The 22,771-nt window shown below is 44.8% G+C and overlaps 1 protein-coding gene across 11 annotated transcripts in view; it reads right to left on the bottom strand.

The window, feature by feature from the left end:
- The window catches only part of NEK10 (NIMA related kinase 10), an 831,700-nt gene that overhangs the window by 186,549 nt on the left and 622,380 nt on the right, over nt 1-22,771 (bottom strand). For 9 of the 11 annotated variants that reach the window (XM_063922254.1, XM_063922250.1, XM_063922255.1 and 6 more), the window contains 2 exons: nt 22,503-22,680; nt 4,264-4,338 (listed from right to left, as the gene is read on the bottom strand). In XM_063922254.1, the coding sequence (XP_063778324.1) occupies nt 4,264-4,338; nt 22,503-22,680 (253 nt within the window). Of the gene's footprint in view, nt 1-3,861; nt 3,984-4,085; nt 4,168-4,263; nt 4,339-22,502; nt 22,681-22,771 lie in introns of those variants that run through there. The other 2 variants (XM_063922259.1, XM_063922261.1) reach the window with 2 other exon arrangements.

Genomic DNA, 22,771 nt, shown 5'->3' on the forward strand with positions numbered 1-22,771 from the left:
GTAGACAGGACCTAATGGGGTATTCATTTTTACCGGAGTCACCATGCAGCTCTCTAGATGGCCCCATAATCCCAGATGGATTATATTTGCACATGGGGAAGTGCCGTGTATGCACCTAAATACAGGTATCTCCCTGTGTATAAGCATAGCAGTTATATGATATGCACCAAAGGAATGCAGGTTTTCCAGTTAATAAATGAGATCACTATTTCTTTACTGTCCCAAAATTTCTCATGGTATCCATGTATGCTCCTACATACTGTGGTTTCAGTATGATATCCCGGTTGTCAAGGTGCTGGTGGTCACATGACCGTTACCAGCATCCCGACCTTGAAGATCCTGACGTCTGAAATTTTTTAAACCCCCCCCACCCTAACCCTTCGCGGTTGTTGGCTAGGGCTAACCCTCGGGGGGAGGGGGTGGATATGGCTAACACCCCTCCCAATGCCTAACCCCCCCCCCCCTTCCCGGGCACTAAACCTGAAAGCTATCCCAATACTTAGCTTCGGGATGGCGGTTGACGGTTTTCTGGTGCCGAGATTCCGGTATCAGTTACATGAACACCGGCATCCTGGCAACCGATACTCCATACTCCCATTCTTGCCCTACAAAATGTATCTATTGTTCCATCTTAGTATGCTCCCTCATCATTCTCTACAACTTCCCCACAGCTTTGTTTTCTGCCTCCCTTGTTTATTTTCTCTCAGTGCATTCTTCGCTTTACATACACACTCCATACAGGCTGCTTTACACAAAAGCTGGAAATTATGATAATTTACTGTATGTTCCTCAATTGTTTTTCTCTGCTGAAACGTTTGCTCTGATCAATTGAAACATTTTCAATTTATGAAACTATAATCGACTTTTTCTTTTATCATTGTACACACTTTATCTTTTTAGTAACTAAAATAGTAATATCGCTTTTACTTTACCATAAGTCTTCTTACAGATGAAGCAGAGTGTTCATATACAGAAAAAGAACAAAGGAGAACATACTGAATATTATTCCCACTAGTAACCTGCTATTTGAACCCCAGGGCTCATCAGTGCAAAATATGAATTCTAGTATCTGAGTTAACATTTGGAGACTATATAAAGCATAAAGGGCAGAAAAACTGCTCACTTTTGTCTGTCCTTCAAACATAAAAATATATATTTTTGATATGAAGGAAGAAAAAACATGTTGTCATAGTTACATCATGTTTGTTGTTGCAGAAAACTGGAAAATAATTTGGATTACGTACAATTTTAGCAAGATGATCTGGAAGACCAGGCATAATTAATACAATTATTCCTTATGGTTCCATCACAATCCAGCATGCCAGAACAAACAGAAATATCAGAAAGAACATATATTTTACAAGGTCTGATCATGCCTGTAAAAGTGAAGACATTCTTACTAGTAAAATTAGCCACAATAATGAAATAAATAGAAAGCTTTTTTTCTAAACTAATTGAAAGCAAGAGATATCACAGCTTCCATAGTAAGTTCCATGATTCAGTGGTGGAGTGGGACTAAAGTAGTGCTCTGATTTGTTAAAGCAGTTGTATTCGTCTACAGATTATTCTCCCTCTAATTAAATAGTCACAGTTGATAAATTTGAATGTATGATTGTGCTATACTTTTTCTCTTTGATTAATTGGCCCCATGCTGCTTATGTTTTAGAAACTGCCTCATTTGCATGTTGTTCTGTTGATTCCTTCTTCTGGGAGGAATTTTAATTGTACATTAACTAAGTATTTTTGACATTCCTGGTTTTGACTGGTACATGCTTGGAGAAGTGCAGAAGTTTTAAACATTGGAGATTTAAGATTATCTTCCAACATAGGCAATAGGCAAAGAATACTCAGCACCAGTGGCATCATCACAGGGGTGCGGGTCGCACCCGGGTGTCACCCGCTGAGGGGTGACACGAAAAGTGCCGACTCCTGCTCAGTGACAGGAGCCGGGTGCTGCAATATAACAGTATGTGCAGCACCTGGCTCCTGTCACAGTGTAGGAGCTGGCAATGCACACAGAATGGTCCCCGGGGGCAGCCCAGCATCTCTGGACCCAGGCTTGGACTGGCCCACAGGAGTACAGGGGAAACCACCGGTGGGCCCCACTGCCTGGGGGCCCACCTCCTGCTCTAAGGGTCAGGTTTCAGACTGTGCACTTGAATTATACATATGTTACCTTTTACTGGACTATGGTGTATTTTCTACAGTGCATTGCTGTTATTAATCTGGTACATTATCATGCATGCAGCAGCTGAATTTACTGTATATATTTACGAAGGGGGTCCAGACGTTGCACTCTCTAATGGTTAGCCAAACCAATGAGAGCCGTCTGCCCGCGGCTCTCCCCCTCTCCTCCTCTCAGGTCCCTCATCTCAGTTCGATTTTTTTTAAGTCGAACTGAGATGGTCGGAAACAGGCCAAAACCTGTCGAATATGGCCTTGTTTCCCTCAGAAACACGTGAATTGCCAGCTATACCGCCGATTCACGTACTATTCGACAAGTCGAATTCCCCGACTTGTCGAATAAAAATGCTGGGGACTGAATAGGTCGGTACCCCTTCCGACCTGAAAAAATCGAAAACTGCCGTCTTTTCGACTAGACGGCAGTTTCAACCTTGATTGAATATACCCCATAGTGAGATGTAATAGGAATTACAGTAAAAATATGGTTTTATTGAAAGAAGTAAAATAAATCATATCAAAGTCTAATAACATTGGATTGCTAATGTTAGAAAGAAATTAAAATATGGTTAATCAAGGTTTCTAATATACAGCAATGTTTCACATTATCATTAAAATAAACAAGATTAAAAAAAATCATAAAAACATTAATGCAAAATAAACAAGAGCTGGTTAAAAAAAATGTTCAACTGTTTTTTCCCTCCAGCCCTGTGTAGGAGATATCTGTGATATCTCCTGCACTACACTATTGTTATATAACTCTGATACTTAAACTCATGAGTAAACTGTAGATTCAGCATGAGTTAAGTAAAAATGGGCTTCAATATCAGGAATGATTCTAGTATTCATATAGATAGCTTGTCAATTATATGTGCTTATTGAGGGGGGATAAGTAACATTATGGTCAGGGCCAGTTCAAGGGCGCTCTGCGCCCCGGGCAGGAAAAGGGGCATGGCCTAACACAGGGGGCGTGGTCAGTTACGCCCCCTGTACATTGCTAGCGCCGCTTGAATGCTGAGCGGTGAGCGATGACGTCATCGCGCACCGCACAGCAAAAGGTCCTCTCCACGAAGGGAAACTAGACGCATAGCGTCTAGTTCCCTTCGTGGAGAGGACCTTTGCTGTGCGGTGCGCGATGACGTCATCGCGCACCGCTCAGCAAAGTTACTCTCCACGAAGGGAAACTAGACGCATAGCGTCTAGTTCCCTTCACAGGGGACGGCAGCGGGCAGCGGAGGCGGACGGGGGACACAGCGGGCAGCAGTGGCGGATCTTGCCACGGTGCGGCGCCCTCCGGATGGCGCCAGTGCCCTCCGGAAGGCGGCGCCCCGGGCAAAAGTCCTGCTTGCCCGTGGCAAGATCCGCTACTGATTATGGTATGTTAACATAAAACTGTTTTCTATTATTATTTTTGCTAGAGCACATGTTACTGTATACTGGAAGGGAATTCTTTTTTTTAAGTCTGCAAATCAACTTTGTGTCCTGCTGGAAAAAAGCGCTATATAAATAAAATTATTATTATTATTATTATTATTGTTGTAATGTATTCTATATTTAAAAGCAAAACACATGTACTGTTAATTAGAACTGCATAGGCAAAATAAATACTAGACAAATGAATGGATACTATTACATACAAGTAAAACATCATAATAAATATATCACCCCCGTAGTAGCTGTTCCCCACCAGACCTGCAAGGGGTTTGTTTTCTGTAATCTGTAATCTCTTGGCTATGTGACTCTTGAATGAGTTTGAAGTGGAAGACAGCAGTACAAAGCAAAGACAGCAAACCCCATAGAGTCTATGGAAAGATTCAGATGGGTGTTTTATCAAGGTGAATGACACAGCAAAGATGTACATGGGAGAACATGCCTGTGGCTACCCTACCTCTGTTCTTCATTTGAAGACATTCAGGTGTACTGCCTCCATATTTTCTGATTGGCGTACTGTGTTTTCCAATCATCATTCTCAATACACGTGTGCTTCTATCAATGTTCATTGAAACTGACCGTCAACCAGTCATCATTTAAGTACAAATTGTAGCAAAAGAGTAGAAATGCCTTACAAAAAACAGATCATACCTGTAGCACATACTTTAAAATAGGTAGAGCAACTTGAATTATCAGATGCATCATCTTCAAGTTCAGAAAACACATCTGGAGGGGGCAAAAAAACATAAATGTTGAAGACAGGTAAAGAAACGTATAAAACAAACCGTAACAACTTTACTCTGTTAATGAATTGATAGTACAGAAGATTTAAACTAGAATTATATATCCCATACAGCAGGGATGATACAAATGATAAACATTCAGTTTAATGTGCTTTGTATTATGTATGTGATATATATAAAAAAAATCATAAATAAATTAGGATGGACAGGAAACAAATAATAATGTCTTAAAACAAGCACCAAGACTAAAATAACACTGATCTATACAATGGTTTCCAGAATGTGCAATCAATTTGCTGGCTGTTGTGTTCCCCGCGGTCAGGATACCGATGCCGGAATCCCAACAGACAACAATGCCGACAGCCGGAATACCAGCTCACAGGTCCACGACACCCATACAGCGGGAATTGAGCCCGCAGCGTGGCGAGTGCAGGACTCTTTGCGCTAGCCTTGTTGCCGGCATTCTGGCGGCGCAGGATGCCGCTGTTGGAATACTGACAGTCGGCATCCCGCCCACCGGGATTACATATGTATTCCATACAGCTGTGTCCTCATACACTGGGCATCTTTATGCCATATGGAGCAGTGGCAAATGCAGGATTTTTAGAGGGGGTTTCCAAATGCAATCCACAATCTCTGACTCTGTGGAACATTGGAGTAAGAATGGGAGTCCGGGGGAATGGTAGAAGAACCTAGTACCGACCCTGGACATTAATGTACATATTGGCCTTTTTATACAGTATTAATATTTAACACTATAGCCTTTAGTCTAGGCTGTTGTGGCAGGAACAGCATAATTCCACATGAAGTTAACGTGGAATTTACAGATATCCCAGATTTAGCAGAGCAAAAACAGCAGGACTGATGGGTCCAGTCCAGGTGAAATGCTGACCAAGAGGAAGGGGGTTTCTGGGCAACCGGAAAACCCGCCCACCCCCCCAAACTCCACTCCCCCTGCGTTTGTGTATGCAGGGTGAGATACCAGACACAGCTGAGATGACAGAAGTAGTATGCAGAATTTTCTTTCAATTTTGCGCCTTAGTCACATCACGGATGCCGCTCATAGTGTACTAGAGACTGCAACTTTAACCACATAGGAATTACATTTTACACATGTACAAAGTCACTCATGAAGCACAATGGAACTTGTTGTGAGGATGCTGTGGCTATTTGCATTGCAGCCGTTTTTGCACAGATCCAGACTCAGTCACACACATATGTGAAATATCACACAGTGGTCAGTGTACATTAGGGATGCAGTTCTTTCACTTCCAGTTATTTTATTTATGCGAATAAGATGCATATTTTTATCGAAAAAGATGTTAAGTCAAACAGGACGGGGCGTGCAGAGAGGGGTTATTTGGTGATACTGAAGCCACAGTAAAAAATAACTTATCTGTATGAAAAGATTTCCAAAAATGTCAGGAATTGCAGAGCTACTGTATGTAATGAACTAAGTAGAGTACAGACCAGGAATTAGCTAATTAATTCAACTGTCACTTCAAATGTCATTTAAAAAGTCCAAGAAGTAAACAGGTGCCTTATTAATAGTCATGAGGAATTTTTCTTAGCATCAGTCATCTTATGTCAACTGCAAAGAAATATTAAACAGACAGCAGAGTTTAAAAGGCTAGATACTCTCAATTGCCATCCAACTGTTCTTAATCAACCTGTAAGAAAATCAAAATAATATGTGTGGGTGACAGTAGATTATATACAATCGTCTATTCTCAAGTGTTCAACTGAAATGATCTGAAATGTGTATTCTAATCATTCACCTAGAGTCTGATAATGTTATGTAAACCAAACTTTCATTTTGATCTGGTTACTTTTATTTATTTATTTATTTTATAAACATAAATAAAGATAAGCGCTCAACAGAAAATATAAAAAAGAGAGTTATGGTAGACTTACCATTGTTAACTCTCTTTCTGCGAGGTACACTGGGTTCCACATGAAAACATTGGGGTGTAGAGTGGCTCTTGATCCAGAGGCACCAACAGGCTAATGCTTTAGGCTGTCCCAGGATGCATTGGGGCCCCCTCTGTAACCCCGCCTCTAGGCACTGTGATCTCAGTTTCGTTAACAAGTCCAATGTAGGAGCAGGTAAGAGAGAAGGCAGATGTTAGTCACATAGAACCACATTCTCACGACAGGAGAAGGGACCAGCGGCTGACGCCATACAAACCCATAGAAGCTAGGTGCGCCAGGATGGGCGCCCTGTGGAACCCAGTGTACCTCGCAGAAAGAGAGTTAACAATGGTAAGTCTACCATAATGTAACTCTCCTTTTCTGCAGCGGGGTACACTGTGTTCCACAGGAAAACAAACATCAGTGAGGTCCTAAAGCAGTTCCTCAAGGGAGGGGACGTGCCTTAGTGGGTATGAGAACCAAAAAATCCAAAGGAAGCATCCTGGGAGGCGGAAGTATCAAAGGCAAAGAACTTAATGAACGTGTTCACTGAGGAACACATATCCGCCTTGCACAATTGTTCTGCGGACGTGCCACGGCGGGCCACCCAAGAAGGTCCAACAGACCGAATAGAATGGGCTTTAACAGCAGCAGGAGCTGGGAGTCCAGCCTGCGCATAAGCTTGTGCAATCACCATTCTAATCCATCTGGCCAAGGTTTGCTCATTCGCAGATACAAGAAGAAAATAAAATTAAAATAAGAAAGAAAAAAAAAATACTGGCGCCGGCAGTTAGTCCAAATAATAAAGGGACAGTTGTACCATTATCACCATAAAATAAAATTTATAAGAAAAAAAAATTATTACACATTCATGAATTGAGGTCTTAAACCCCTCGATCAATAAAGGTTGTAAAGGTGTATCATAAAACATTCTATATCATATACGAATAGACCACTTATTTTCCCCTCAAAAATTCTTAAAGCCACAGTATCTGGCTAGGACTCTGTTCTACAGAAGCTCACAAGTTCATTTAAGTATGGAATATTACCAGATCTTTCAGAGATAGTCCCCTAGGTATCTCAATTCAAGCGGAGATACAAGTTGCAAATGGGGGTTGATCCGGATCCACAGATGCTTGTGTTTATATTGTCCAGTGGATGCAAATGAGTCCAAAGTATTGCCAGAGGTGTGGGTGGACGGTTCAGCACTTGTGGTCAAAAAGATGTGGCTCAACAGGTTTCGCTGGTCCAGTGACTGCCAGCTTCCTCAGGAGCATAAATATAATGTCACCTTAATGTGTTTATATATCCTTGTAATTAGGAGACAAATTGGAACATCTGTTGTTCAGGTTATGCTAACCCAACATACATCCAATAAAATAGTATCTAGTAACAACATTAGGCAATCTCTTTAGTGGGTTTACTTTAATAGTACCTTTATTATAAAAAAACGGGGCTTAGAAATATCTAAAAAACTTAAAAGATAAGGATTCTTAGTCCGATCACGTGACCGGAGACGCATGCATGCTGACCAATCAGTACATGGACACATAGAGTCCGTGTGTCTTTGTTCCGATCACGTGACCGTCCTTGATCACGTGATACTTACTGTCCAATCCCTGTGTGTTTTCATAACTCCTGGATATCCCTGAAGTAGCGCCGCGCTCCACTGACCGTGGAACGCAGCGCTTAGTCTCTCGGAAATAGTGCCGCGCCCCACCAGGCGTGGAAATGGTCAGTGGAGCGCGGCGCTACTAAGTGCCCTGTAATAGACCCGGGCAGATGCCAGTTTGCGGGCCTTCAACATAGTTTGGATGACCGCCTCAAAGAATGCTTTGGCCCTCAGGAGTGATGCTTCAATAGCCAGGTTGTCAAAGCCAGTCTGGCCAGGTCAGGATAGAGACAAGGGCCCTGTACAAGGAGGTCTGGTCACTGAGGAAGTAGAAGAGGATGCTCTGTCGATAGACCCTGCAGGTCTGAGAACCAATGCCAACTGTGCCACGCCGGAGCGACTAGCAGTAGTATTCCTCCTTCTTGCTTGAACTTCCGCAAGACCCTGGGCAGGAGTGACACTGGATAGAACACGTAAGGCAGCCGAAGGTTCCATGGAATAGCTAATGCGTCCATGAACGCTGCTTGAGGATCCCTGGTCCTTGATCCAAAGACCCGAACTTTGTGATTGTGTCGAGACGCCTTCAGGTCTACATCTGGTAGGCCCCACGTGTACACTAGGAGTTGAAAGACTTCAGGATGAAGACTCCACTCTCTGGCATTTACGTCCTGACGACTGAGAAAGTCCGCTTCCCAGCTTAGGACACCCGGAATGAGCACTGCCGATATTGCTGGTAGATGGCGTTCCGCACATCGAAGGATTTTTGACACTTCCAACCTTGTCATGCGGCTTCGAGTGCCGTCTTGATGATTGATGTATGCCACTGTAATGGCATTGTCTGACTGTACTTGAACAGGGCTGTGCTGTACCAAAGGCAGGGCGAGAGTTAATGCATTGAACACCACCCGCAGCTCTAGAATGTTTATTAGGAGGAAAGACTCCTCCTTGGTCCAACAACCCTGGAAAGAGTGTTGCTCCAGCACTGCACCCCATCCCCATAGACTGGCATCCGTCAGCAGGACCTAGTTGGGGATCCAGAAGGGACGGTCCTTGCTCAATTGCTGGTCCGGTAGCCATCAGGTCAGCGATTGATGAACCTCCGGAGTCAAAGTAATCATGTGAGATTTGATCCAATGAGGTAGGCCGTTCCACTTGGAAAGAATTAACCTCTGCAGAGGGCAGGAATGAAGTTGAGCGTACTCTACCATGTCGAATGCTGACACCATCAGGCCAAGTACTTGCATCGCCGACTGTATCGACACTCTGGGGCGACAAAGGAAGCATCTCATCCTGTCCTGAAGCTTCAGGACTTTCTCCGCAGACAGGAACAGACGTTGACTGTGTGTGTCCAGGAGTGCCCCCATGTGCACCAAGCTCTGACCTGGGACCAGCGAAGATTTCTTCCAATTGATGAACTACCAGTGGGCTTGTAGGAAGCTTGCCGTCAGTTGTAGATGACTGAGGAGGACATCGTGGGAGTTTTCCCGGATCAGCAAGTCATCCAGATACGGCAGGATCCTGACTCCCTGGCAACGGAGATGTGCCGTCATTACGGCCGTGACCTTTGTGAAGATCTGAGGAGCCGTAGCCAGTCCAAATAGCAGAGCCTGCAACTGATAGTGTAGGTTGCCAATAACAAACCACAGATACTGCTGATGTGACTTGGCAAAAGGTATATGCAGGTACGCATCCTGAATATCCAGGGATACCATATAGTCTCCGGGTTCCATCACCAGTACAATTGAGCACAGCTGTCCATATGGAACTTGGACACTCTCACAAACTTGTTTAGTGATTTGAGGATGAGTATAGGCCGGAAGGACCCATTGGGTTTCGGGACTAGAAACAGAGTTGAGTAGTAACCACTGCCCCTTTGGGACAGGGGTACCAGCACTACCACTCCTGTATCGAGGAGAGAACTCACAACCTGCTGCAGAGCTTGCGCCTTTAGTGGATCCGAAGGGATGACTGTGGTGCAAAACTGGCGAGGGGGACATCTCTTGAAAGAGACTGCTCCCCATGAGAGACAACTTCTCACACCCATGAGTCTGAATTGGTCTTCAACCAGACCTGGGCGAACTGCAGAAGTTGGCCTCCCACCCTGGGGTCCTCCAGGGGGAGGCCCTTCCGTCATGCGGCAGACTTCTCTTGTTTAGAAGCAGGCTGACGGGCCACCCAGGACTGCTTCGTCTTGGGCTTAGTGGCTTTGGAAGCACAAGATTGTCTTGGGTATGCCTGAACTTTTGTTTTCCCTTGAGATCGAAAGGAACGAAAAGGGGTACCTTTTGCCTTCTGTGCAGAAGGATTAATATTTGGGAGAAAGGCAGTCTTGGCAGCCACCAGTTCAGACACAATTTTATTTAGGTCTTCCTCAAACAATATATCTACCTTAAAAGGAAGTACCTCCGAGGTCTTTTTGGAGTCCAGGTCCACCTTCCATGACCTCAACCACAGAATATGGTGAGCCAGGACAGACATAGTCGACACCTTGGCCGCCAACACACCCGCTTCAGAGGATGTCTCTTGAATATAATAAGAAGCGGTGGTGATGTGAGAGAGGTATTGTCTGGCACTGTCAGATATATCCTCGGGCAGCTCTTCCTCTAATGCCTGAACCCATGCTTCAATACCTTTAGCAGCCCAGGAGGCAGCAATAGTGTGTCTATATATAGCACCTGTCAGGAAACAGATTTCAGGCATCCCTCCACACGCTTATCCGTCGGTTCTCTCAGTGAAGTGACAGTGCTGACAGGCAGAGTTGATGACACCACTAGGCGGGTGACACGGGAATCCACCGGCGGTGAATTTTCCCACTTTTTACATAACTCTGCAGGGAGAGGGTAGCGAGCTAAGGCCCGTTTAGAGAGAGGGAATTTCTTCCCTAGATTAGACCAGGGTTCCTGCCTGATGTCAACCAAATGGTCAGAATGGGGTAACAGATTTTTAGCCACCGTCTGCCATTTAAACATGTCAGTTTTCTTGGTGACTGTAGTGGGTTCCTCATCATCAGTGATTTGTAGGATTTGCTTAATAGCAACCACCAGAGCAGGGACGTCAATTTGCATTGTAGAATCCTCGTCAGAAACACCTGATTCAGTATCTGACAGAACAGTACGCTCCCCCTCCTCTTCAGATGAAACATCTGAGAGATTTGTGGATTGTGAGGAGTAAGCAGTCCGCTTAGATGACCCAGCGACATGGGAGTGACCGTAGGTAGATTTGTGTCTGACCAAGGAATGAGTAAACTGCAGCAACTGGTTAGACAAGTTTTCCGCCCAATTGGATTAACTATTTGAGACTGTAATGGTACAAGTGATCCCATAGGGGGCGTTAGGCATTCCACTAGAGTACCCAGTAGGCTTGAGAACACGGCTCAGGGTGGCTCCTGATTGGATACAGGAGTTGCGGACTGACTGCAGGGTGTATGACACATGGTACACAGACCATAATGCACAGCTTCCCCATCAAGTAAATCTTTAGGGCACACACTGCATTATGCAGGAGCGTCCACAGGTTTACTGCCCTTCCTGTTAGACATTGTTTACAAATGCAACAGAGAGCGGTTTAGTATGATGAACATACAGTCACATTAGCAATGTAGATAATTATTAGCATGACAATAAAACTGCACTGAACTAATTTATGTACGTATATACTGTATATATATAAAAAAAACACAGCGTGGTCCTAGACCAGAGGTATGTATCAGAATACTCACACAATATATTCTGTATTTGGTACACTTTTTCTTAACTAACGCTGTCTGTATAGAGACATGTAGAATACTCAAGTGTTTGTAAAGTCACAGCACCGTATACAGGAAGTTTTACAAGGGAGACCTTGCCCTGCAGTCCCAGAGACCAGCTGCAGCTATACTCCTAAGATGGCACCCAGCGTCTCAGTCAGAGAGTGTGGGAGAGTATGAGGAAGCTCCAGGGTGGGAAAATCTGCAGTAGATGTCGCCCTGGGCCGGGGAGAGGCTACAGGTCAAGCGCCGACTCCCCAAAGCTGGACCTCACCACCGCTACTACGGAGCCTTATCAATAGGGGTGTTAGTACACCCAACCTGTACTCCTATGCCGTGGCAGATATAGTGGGGTCTCTGCTCAGTGACAGCGTCGCAGTTCATCTCCCTAGACTGTAATCAGTTTCAGTTTGAACACACCCCACCCAAATCTAACTCTCTCTGCACATGTTATATTTGCCCCACCTGCAGTGCACATGGTTTTGCCCATTAGAGAAAATTTTTGCTGCTGCGATCAGGTCTGAATTCGGCCCAAAGAACTCATGAAGAATAGATTACAAGTGAGCAAGAATTAATTATGGAAATTAATTATAGGTGGGTAAGCATAATAAATTAAGCATGGAAATTAATTAATCATGAGGTGGGGAAAACAAATGGGTAGAAAAAAGTATTACATACAGTAGTAAGGGTCCTGCTTCTATGTCACACCATTATGCCAACGCAAATCTTTGTGAGGGCTAGCAGTGGTGGTGCTTTGGTCTGTTTAAAATTATTTTTTTTATCAGTGTGACATACTGTAGAAGCGGGACTCCGAACCCAGTAGCTGCTTGCGGTAATAAGCAGATCACCTACTATGGACTTTTGCAGCATGCAAAATTACCTTGACACATATTATTTATAATAAGAATTTACTTACCGATAATTCTATTTCTCGGAGTCCGTAGTGGATGCTGGGGTTCCTGAAAGGACCATGGGGAATAGCGGCTCCGCAGGAGACAGGGCACAAAAGTAAAGCTTTTACAGGTCAGGTGGTGTGTACTGGCTCCTCCCCCTATGACCCTCCTCCAGACTCCAGTTAGGTACTGTGCCCGGACGAGCGTACACAATAAGGGAGGATTTTGAATCCCGGGTAAGACTCATACCAGCCACACCAATCACACCGTACAACTTGTGATCTAAACCCAGTTAACAGTATGATAACAGAGGAGCCTCTGAAAGATGGCTTCCTAAACAATAACCCGAATTAGTTAACAATAACTATGTACAAGTATTGCAGATAATCCGCACTTGGGATGGGCGCCCAGCATCCACTACGGACTCCGAGAAATAGAATTATCGGTAAGTAAATTCTTATTTTCTCTATCGTCCTAAGTGGATGCTGGGGTTCCTGAAAGGACCATGGGGATTATACCAAAGCTCCCAAACGGGCGGGAGAGTGCGGATGACTCTGCAGCACCGAATGAGAGAACTCCAGGTCCTCCTTTGCCAGGGTATCAAATTTGTAAAAATTTACAAACGTGTTCTCCCCTGACCACGTAGCTGCTCGGCAGAGTTGTAATGCCGAGACCCCTCGGGCAGCCGCCCAAGATGAGCCCACCTTCCTTGCGGAATGGGCCTTAACAGATTTAGGCTGTGGCAGGCCTGCCACAGAATGTACAAGTTGAATTTTGTTACAAATCCAACGAGCAATCGACTGCTTAGAAGCAGGTGCACCCAACTTGTTGGGTGCATACAGTATAAACAGCGAGTCAGATTTTCTGACTCCAGCCGTCCTTTAAATGTATATTTTTAAGGCTCTGACAACGTCCAACAACTTGGAGTCCTTCAAGTCGTCTGTAGCCGCAGGCACTACAATAGGCTGGTTCAGGTGAAACGCTGATACCACCTTAGGGAGAAAATGCGGACGCGTCCGCAGCTCTGCCCTATGTCGAATGGAAAATTAAATAAGGGCTTTTATAAAACAAAGCCGCCAGTTCAGATACTCTCCCGGCCGAAGCCAGGGCCAGTAACATAGTCACTTTCCATGTGAGATATTTCAAATCCACATTCTTTAGTGGTTCAAACCAATTGGATTTGAGGAAATCTAAAACTACATTTAGATCCCACGGTGCCACCTTAGGCACCACAGGAGGCTGTATATGCAGTACTCCTTTGATAAAAATCTGGACCTCAGGGACTGAGGCCAATTCTTTTTGGAAGAATATTGATAGGGCCGAAATTTGAACCTTAATAGATCCCAATTTGAGACCCACAGACAATCCTGATTGCAGGAAATGTAGGAAAACGACCCAGTTGAAATTCCTCCATCGGAGCACTCCGCTGCTCGCACCACGCAACATATTTTCGCCAAATACGGCGATAATGCTTCGCGGTGACTTCCTTCCTTGCCTTTATCAAGGTAGGAATGACTTCTTCTGGAATGCCTTTTCCTTTTAGGATCTGGCATTCAAACGCCATGCCGTCAAACGCAGCCGCGGTAAGTCTTGAAAAAGACAAGGACCCTGCTGAAGCAGGTCCCTTCTCAGAAGTAGAGGCCACGGATCGTCCGTGACCATCTCTTGAAGTTCCGGGTACCAAGTCCTTCTTGGCCAATCCGGAGCCACTAGTCTTACTCCTCTTTGCCGTATAATCCTCAATACCTTTGGTATGAGAGGCAGAGGAGGAAAAACATATACCGACTGGTACACCCAAGGTGTTACCAGCGCGTCCACAGCTATTGCCTGCGGATCTCTTGACCTGGCGCAATACCTGTCCAGTGTTTTGTTGAGGCGAGACGCCATCATGTCCACCATTGGTTTTACCCAACGGTTTAATAGCATGTGGAAAACTTCTGGATGAAGTCCCCACTCTCCCGGGTGAAGGTCGTGTCTGCTGAGGAATTCTGCTTCCCAGTTGTCCACGCCCGGGATGAATACTGCTGACAGTGCTATCACGTGATTCTCCGCCCAGCGAAGGATCCTGGCAGCTTCTGCCATTGCCCTCCTGCTTCTTGTGCCGCCCTGTCTGTTTACATGGGCGATTGCCGTGATGTTGTCCGACTGGATCAACACCGGTCTTCCTTGAAGCAGAGGTTCCGCCTGGCTTAGAGCATTGTAGATTGCTCTTAGTTCCAGAATGCTTATGTGAAGAGACTTTTTCAGGCTCGACCACACTCCCTGGAAATTTCTTCCCTGTGTGACTGCTCCCCAGCCTCTCAGGCTGGCATCCGTGGTCACCAGGATCCAATCCTGCATGCCGAATCTGCGGCCCTCCAATAGATGAGCCTCCTGCAACCACCACAGACGGGATACCCTTGTCCTCGGCGACAGGGTTATCCGCAGGTGCATCTGAAGATGCGACCCTGACCATTTGTCCAACAGATCCCTTTGCATGGAATCTGCCGAAAGGGATTGCTTCGTAAGAAGCTACCATTTTTTCCCAGGACTCTTGTGCATTGATGTACAGACACCTTTCCTGGTTTTAGGAGGTTCCTGACCAGGTCAGATAACTCCTTGGCTTTTTCTTCGGGAAGAAAAACCTTTTTCTGAACTGTGTCCAGAATCATCCCCAGGAACAGCAGACGAGTTGTCGGCATTAATTGGGATTTTGGAATATTCAGAATCCATCCGTGCTGCTTTAGCACCTCTTGAGATAGTGCTAAACCCATCTCTAGCTGTTCTCTGGACCTTGCCCTTATTAGGAGATCGTCCAAGTATGGGATAATTAATACGCCTTTTCTTCGAAGAAGAAATATTATCTCGGCCATTACCTTTGTAAAGACCCGAGGTGCCGTGGACAAACCAAACGGCAGCGTCTGAAACTGATAGTGACAGTTTTGTACAACGAACCTGAGGTACCCCTGGTGTGAGGGGTAATTGGAACGTGGAGATACGCATCCTTGATGTCCAAGGATACCATAAAGTCCCCTTCTTCCAGGTTCGCTATCACTGCTCTGAGTGACTCCATCTTGAACTTGAACTTCTTTATGTACAGGTTCAAGGACTTCAGATTTAGAATAGGCCTTACCGAGCCATCCGGCTTCGGTACCACAAAAAGAGTGGAATAATACCCCTTCCCTTGTTGTAGAAGAGGTACCTTGACTATCACCTGCTGAGAATACAGCTTGTGAATGTCTTCCAAAACCGTCTCCCTTTCTGAGGGGGACGTTGGTAAAGCAGACTTCAGGAAACGGCGAGGTGGCTCTGTCTCTAATTTCAACCTGTACCCCTGAGATATTATCTGCAGGATCCAGGGATTTACCTGCGAGTGAGCCCACTGCGCGCTGTAATTCTTGAGACGACCGCCTATCGCCCCCGAGTCCGCTTGCGAAGCCCCAGCGTCATGCTGAGGCTTTTGTAGAAGCCGGGGAGGGCTTCTGTTCCTGGGAAGGAGCTGCCTGTTGCTGTCTCTTCCCTCGTCCTCTGCCTCGTGGCAGATATGAATAGCCCTTTGCTCTCTTATTTTTAAAGGAACGAAAGGGCTGCGGTTGAAAGGTCGGTGCCTTTTTCTGTTGGGGAGTGACTTGAGGTAGAAAGGTGGATTTCCCGGCCGTAGCCGTGGCCACCAAATCCGATAGACCGACCCCAAATAACTCCTCTACGCATCGCCTGTCCACTGTCGTGTCCATAAAGCTCTTCTGGCCGAAATGGACATAGCACTTACCCGTGATGCCAGTGTGCAGATATCTCTCTGTGCATCACGCATATAAAGAAATGCATCCTTTATTTGTTCTAACGACAGTAAAATATTGTCCCTGTCCAGGGTATCAATATTTTCGATCAGGGACTCTGACCAAACTACCCCAGCACTGCACATCCAGGCAGTCGCAATAGCTGGTCGTAGTATAACACCTGCATGTGTGTATATACCTTTTTGGATATTTTCCATCCTCCTATCTGATGGATCTTTAAGTGCGGCCGTCTCAGGAGAGGGTAACGCCACTTGTTTTGATAAGCGTGTTAGCGCTTTGTCCACCCTAGGAGGTGTTTCCCAGCGCTCCCTAACCTCTGGCGGGAAAGGGTATAAAGCCAATAACTTCTTTGAAATTAGCAGTTTTTTATCGGGGCACCCCACGCTTCATCACACACGTCATTTAATTCTTCTGATTCGGTAAAAACTACTGGTAGTTTTTTCACACCCCACATAATACCCTGTTTAGTGGTACCTGTAGTATCAGCTAAATGTAACATCTCCTTTATTGCCAAAATCATATAACGTGTGGCCCTACTGGAAAATACGGTTGATTCGTCACCTTCACCACCGGAATCAGTGCCTGTGTCTGGGTCTGTGTCGACCGACTGAGGCAAGGGGCGTTTTACAGCCCCTGACGGTGTTTGAGGCGCCTGGACAGGCACTAATTGAGTGTCCGGCCGCCTCATGTCGGCAAACGACTGCTTAAGCGAGTTGACGCTATCCCGTAATTCCACAAATAAAGGCATCCATTCTGGTGTCGACCCCCTAGGAGGTGACATCCTCATATTTGGCAATTGCTCCGCCTCCACACCAATAACGTCCTCATACATGTCGACACACACGTACCGACACACAGCAGACACACAGGGAATGCTCTATACGAAGACAGGACCCACTAGCCCTTTGGGGAGACAGAGGGAGAGTCTGCCAGCACACACCAAAAAGCGCTATATATGACAGGGATAGCCTTATGATTAAGTGCTCCCTTATAGCTGCTTTTATATTAATATATTGCCATTTATTTTGCCCCCCCTCTCTGTTATACCCTGTTTCTGTAGTGCAGTGCAGGGGAGAGACCTGGGAGCCTTCCTGACCAGCGGAGCTGTGACAGAAAATGGCGCCGTGTGCTGAGGAGATAGGCCCCGCCCCTTTTTCGGCGGGCTCGTCTCCCGCTATTTAGTACATTTAGGCAGGGGTAAATATCTCCATATAGCCTCTGGGGCTATATGTGAGGTATTTTTAGCCTTTTTAAAGGTTTTCATTTGCCTCCCAGGGCGCCCCCCCCCAGCGCCCTGCACCCTCAGTGACTGCCGTGTGAAGTGTGCTGAGAGGAAAATGGCGCACAGCTGCAGTGCTGTGCGCTACCTTAAGAAGACTGCAGGAGTCTTCAGCCGCCGATTCTGGACCTCTTCTTGCTTCAGCATCTGTGAGGGGGCCGGCGGCGTGGCTCCGGTGACCATCCAGGCTGTACCTGTGATCGTCCCTCTGGAGCTTCATGTCCAGTAGCCAAGAAGCCAATCCATCCTGCACGCAGGTGAGTTCACTTCTTCTCCCCTCTGTCCCTCGTTGCAGTGATCCTGTTGCCAGCAGGAATCACTGTAAAATAAAAAACCTAAGCTAAACTCTCTAAGCAGCTCTTTATGAGAGCCACCTAGAATTGCACCCTTCTCGGCCGGGCACAAAAATCTAACTGGAGTCTGGAGGAGGGTCATAGGGGGAGGAGCCAGTACACACCACCTGACCTGTAAAAGCTTTACTTTTGTGCCCTGTCTCCTGCGGAGCCGCTATTCCCCATGGTCCTTTCAGGAACCCCAGCATCCACTTAGGACGATAGAGAAATATTTATTAAGAGAAGGCCCCGCTCGCAAGCTTACAACCTATAAGAAATTAGGCAATGAAACACAAGGATAAGTGCAACTTATTGCATACTAGAAACATAGAATTTGTCGGCAGATAAGAACCACTTGGCCCATCTAGTCTGCCCCTTTTTTTTTTTTTTTTTATATTATTTTTATCTCTAACCTTATTTGATCCTTATTTCTTTGTAAGGATATCCTTATGTCTATCCCATGCATGTTTAAATTGCTCTACTGTCTTAGCCTCTACCACCTCTGATGGGAGGCTATTCCACTTGTCCACTACCCTTTCTGTGAAATAATTTTCCCGCAAATTTCCCCTGAACCTCCCCCCCTCCAGTCTCAGTGCATGCCCTCGTGTCCTATTGCTTCTCTTCATTTGGAGAATGTTTCCCTCCTGGACTTTGTTAAAACCCTTGATATATTTTAAAGTTTCTATCATGTCCCCCCTTTCCCTTCTCTGCTCCAAACTATACATATTGAGATTTCTTAGTCTTTCTGGGTATGTTTTGTGATGTAGGCCATGCACCATTTTAGTTGCCCTCCTTTGTACAGTGTCTAATGTATTAATATCCTTTTGAAGATATGGCCTCCAGAACTGAATACAGTATTCTAGATGAGGCCGTACCAATGACCTATACAGTGGCATTATTACTTCTTTCTTTCTGCTGCTGATTCCTCTCCCAATGCAGCCAAGCATCTGACTAGCCTTCCTCATTGCCTTGTTACATTGCTTACCTGCCTTTAAGTCATCTGAAATAGTGACTCCTAGATCCCTTTCCTCCTCAGTAGTTTCCAGTATAGTGCCATTAATACTGTATTTAGCTTTAGGATTTTTGAGACCCAAGTGCATGATTTTGCATTTTTTGGCATTAAACTGTAATTGCCAGACTCTTGACCATTCCTCTAGTCTGCCTAGATCCTCAATCATTTGTTTTACCCCACCTGGTGTGTCTACCCTGTTGCATACCTTTGTGTCATCTGCAAAAAGGCATACTTTCCCTTTAATGCCATTTGCAATGTCACCAATACAGATATTAAAAAGCACTGGTCCAAGTACAGATCCCTGGGGTACTCCACTAGTAACATTTCCCTCCTGTGAATGCACTCCATTTACCACAACTCTCTGTTTTCTATCCTTCAACCAAGATCTTATCCATTCAATAATCCTAATATCCAATCCCAAACTTTCAAGTTTATTTAGCAGTCTGCGATGTGGAACTGTGTCAAAAGCCTTACTAAAGTTTAGATAAGCTATATCCATGGCTCCACCTTTATCCATCACTTTAGTCACACAATCAAAAAAGTCAATAAGATTTGTTTGACATGATCTCCCCCCAGTGAATCCATGCTGTCTGGGATCCAGTAAATTGCCGGATTTGAGATAATCTACAACTCTTTCTTTTAAGAGTGTTTCCATCAATTTCCCTACTACTGATGTAAGACTCACTGGTCTGTAGTTGTTTGCCTCTTCCTTGCTTCCACTTTTGTGCAGTGGGACTAAGTTTGCTCTTTTCCAGTCCCCTGGAATTACTCCTGTAGCTAATGACTGGTTGAATAATTCTGTCAATGGTGCTACCAGCACCTCTTTAAGTTCTTTTAGTATCCTTGGATGTATCCTACCTGGCCCCATAGATTTGTCCACTTTCAGCTTTGAGAGTTCTGTTAGGACCTTCTCCTCTGTAAATGTACTTGTTTCATTTTCCTGAATATCCCTGCAACTTAACTGTGGCCCCTTCCCCTCTCTTTCAGTAGTAAATACTGAGCAAAAATAATCATTAAGATGATCTGCTATTAAATTGTCTCCTTCAACAAGACTCCCAGTGTCCGTCTTTAGTTTTATAATTCCGCCTTTTGTTTTTCTCCTTTCGCTTATATACCTAAAAAAAAGTTTTGCCTCCTTTACCCAATGATCCAGCCATCTTGCAAAGGTTCTTGATGGGCTGTATGATCCAGTCATGATCCAGTCACACAGAAAAGATCATAGGATGTGAAAGTGAAGAAACAGAAAATATGTAAAGTTATGTGAGGATTGTATAGAGGGTATGTAATTGGGTGGGATACTGTAGCTTATAGAAGTGGGTAGCAGTTAATTTACCGATAGACACAATACCACTGGCCATAATCCCGACAGCCATTGGCCAACAGTCAAAATACGGAAGCTGTCAAAATACAGACATTCATTATGCTGACATGTGCAAAATGCCGACAGTCTCAATACCGACATTTAAAATGCCGACATGTCAAAATGCCAACATTCGCTTTTAAGGAATTTTTGCCCAAAAAAAGACTTGTTCATACTTTAGCACCACGCCTGAAAGCCATGAGAGGTGGACGCGGTACACTTAGACGGTGTCCATGTCGACCTGTGTCGACATTGACATACAAAAAACCTCAGAAAAACTCATGTCGGTATTTTGACATGTTGGCAGTTAAAATGTCGGTATTGTGACTATGGAGGCATTTTGAACATGTCAGCATAATGAATGTCTCTATTTTGACAGTGTTGGTATTTTGACTGTAGGTCAATGGCTGACGGGATTATGGCCGTCGGTATTGTGTCCATCTGTAAATCATACTGAACCTATAGAAGTTATGCGGGTAGTTCAACAATACGATAAAATTGTCTGAAAAGGTGAGTTTTCAAGGAATGCCTGACGCAGGGCCGGCTCGACCATTACGAGGAGTATGCAACAACGTTGAGCGCCACAATGTTGAGGGTGTCTTGGCTGTGTTCTCCGTACACCTTCTGCTCGTTGGACACCGCTGCTCCCAGACACCACCGGGCACCCCTGCTCCCAGGGCACTGCCGGGCACCCCCATTGCCATGCGCCGCTACCAGGACACTGCTGGGCACCACTGTCCAAAGCACGCAGACATCACTAGCGTTCATGCAGTAGCACAGAACCAGACAGCCAGAATGTGAGGAGGACAGTATGGATTTCAGGCAGAGTATCAGGTTTCATGAGCTACTCAACCAGATGAGAGGTAGGAGGGTGGAGAGAGCTGAAAGTGACACAGGGATCCTAGCTTCTCCTCCTCCCTGCCTGGGTGTCTGAGTCCTGTGTAACCTGTTATCTAGTGAGGTTATCACTCTCTCTCTGTCTTGAGAGAGAGAGAGAGACAAACACACACACACACACACACACACACACACACACACACACACACACACACACACACACAGTCCTGTCACAGTGTGTAAGTAGTACAGAGGCTGCTGCTGCTATTCTTGCATGTGACAAGATAAATTATAGATTTTTTTTCTATGTGTATTCTAAGGTTGTTTAAGTTGTCTTTGTACCGTTACAAGAACATTTTTAAAATAGTTGTCATTCAATTAGGTGGAGCTACAGTATGAACAGTAACCAGTCATTACAAAACTATTAGTTTAAATCTAATATATACCATTGGGTTAAGTTTAATATACACAATCCATACATACTAACATGACCCAGTCCAGGAGGGATAACATGCTGTCCTAAGTTATGACTGCAATCATCTGTATATCAATTAAATGGTTCAACACAGGTGACACCAATCATATATTAAGAGGGAAGTCCAGATAGAGAGAATTTGGTCCCTCCTGGAATAGGTTATGTTGGTAGGTATGCACAATCTAATATACACTTCTCTGTTTTCCACCAGGGGCCCCCTTGTCTTAAGTGCCCCGGGCACCCCAAGGCCTAATCTGGCCCTGTCTGGAGAGCATAGGTAGATTTAAGTATCAACCTCATACAGATGATACTGAAATCATAAAGAGCTGATAAGATGTGGTTAGAAATGCATAGGACCTAAGAGTGAGCCTTATGCATAGGACCTAAGAGTGAGCCTTATGGATCTAAGCTCCGGTACAAGAACACCCTATTTACTTTTCTTTGCCTATGATTATACTTGCCCTTTTGTTTTTTGTTTCCAATAAATGTTGTGTTAAGTAATACATGACAGGAGACATTTTTCTCTCTCCCTGAGTAAAATTTCTTGATGATTTATGCAGGACATAAGTAATGCGAGACTTGTAAGCATAACACCTGGAGGTTGATTCTCCCCTTATACACTTTGTTTGTGGTGAAGCAGAACCTCATACGTATCTTTAAGCAAAAAATCTGGAAATCATCCTCATGAGGACTATTAATATCCTGTGAAATCTTTGATGAGATGAATAAGGATTGCTGATGGAACATTTCTTGGTGCAATTTGACAGAGCTGTTTTATATATATATATATATATATATATATATACACCACCCATACTATATGTCTATAGAACATTCTGCCTTCATGCAGTATCTCCTCAGGCACTCCTTGATGAGTGAAATAAGCAGGACCCATAAAATGACTGTAAGCATTACCTTTAGCAACGTTATCAACAGAGTAGCTGTGATTTGGAGAAAACACTTCAGATCCTTTCTCACAATTGTGTGGTTGTAATAAATCCATGGACATAATAGTACTCTCGGAAATGTCACTCTTGCAGCTTGCTATTTCACTGCTACTGCTGCTGCTCATGCTGGACTTCTCATAGTGATCCTAATACAAAATAAGAAATAGACAAAGAAGTAGAGTTACAGCAACATAATATACAGTTTTATGGAAATTTGCTTTTACGGTAGACTTACCA

The sequence above is a fragment of the Pseudophryne corroboree genome, chromosome 5, assembly GCF_028390025.1.
Source record: "Pseudophryne corroboree isolate aPseCor3 chromosome 5, aPseCor3.hap2, whole genome shotgun sequence".
Classification (NCBI taxonomy): Eukaryota; Metazoa; Chordata; class Amphibia; order Anura; family Myobatrachidae; genus Pseudophryne; species Pseudophryne corroboree.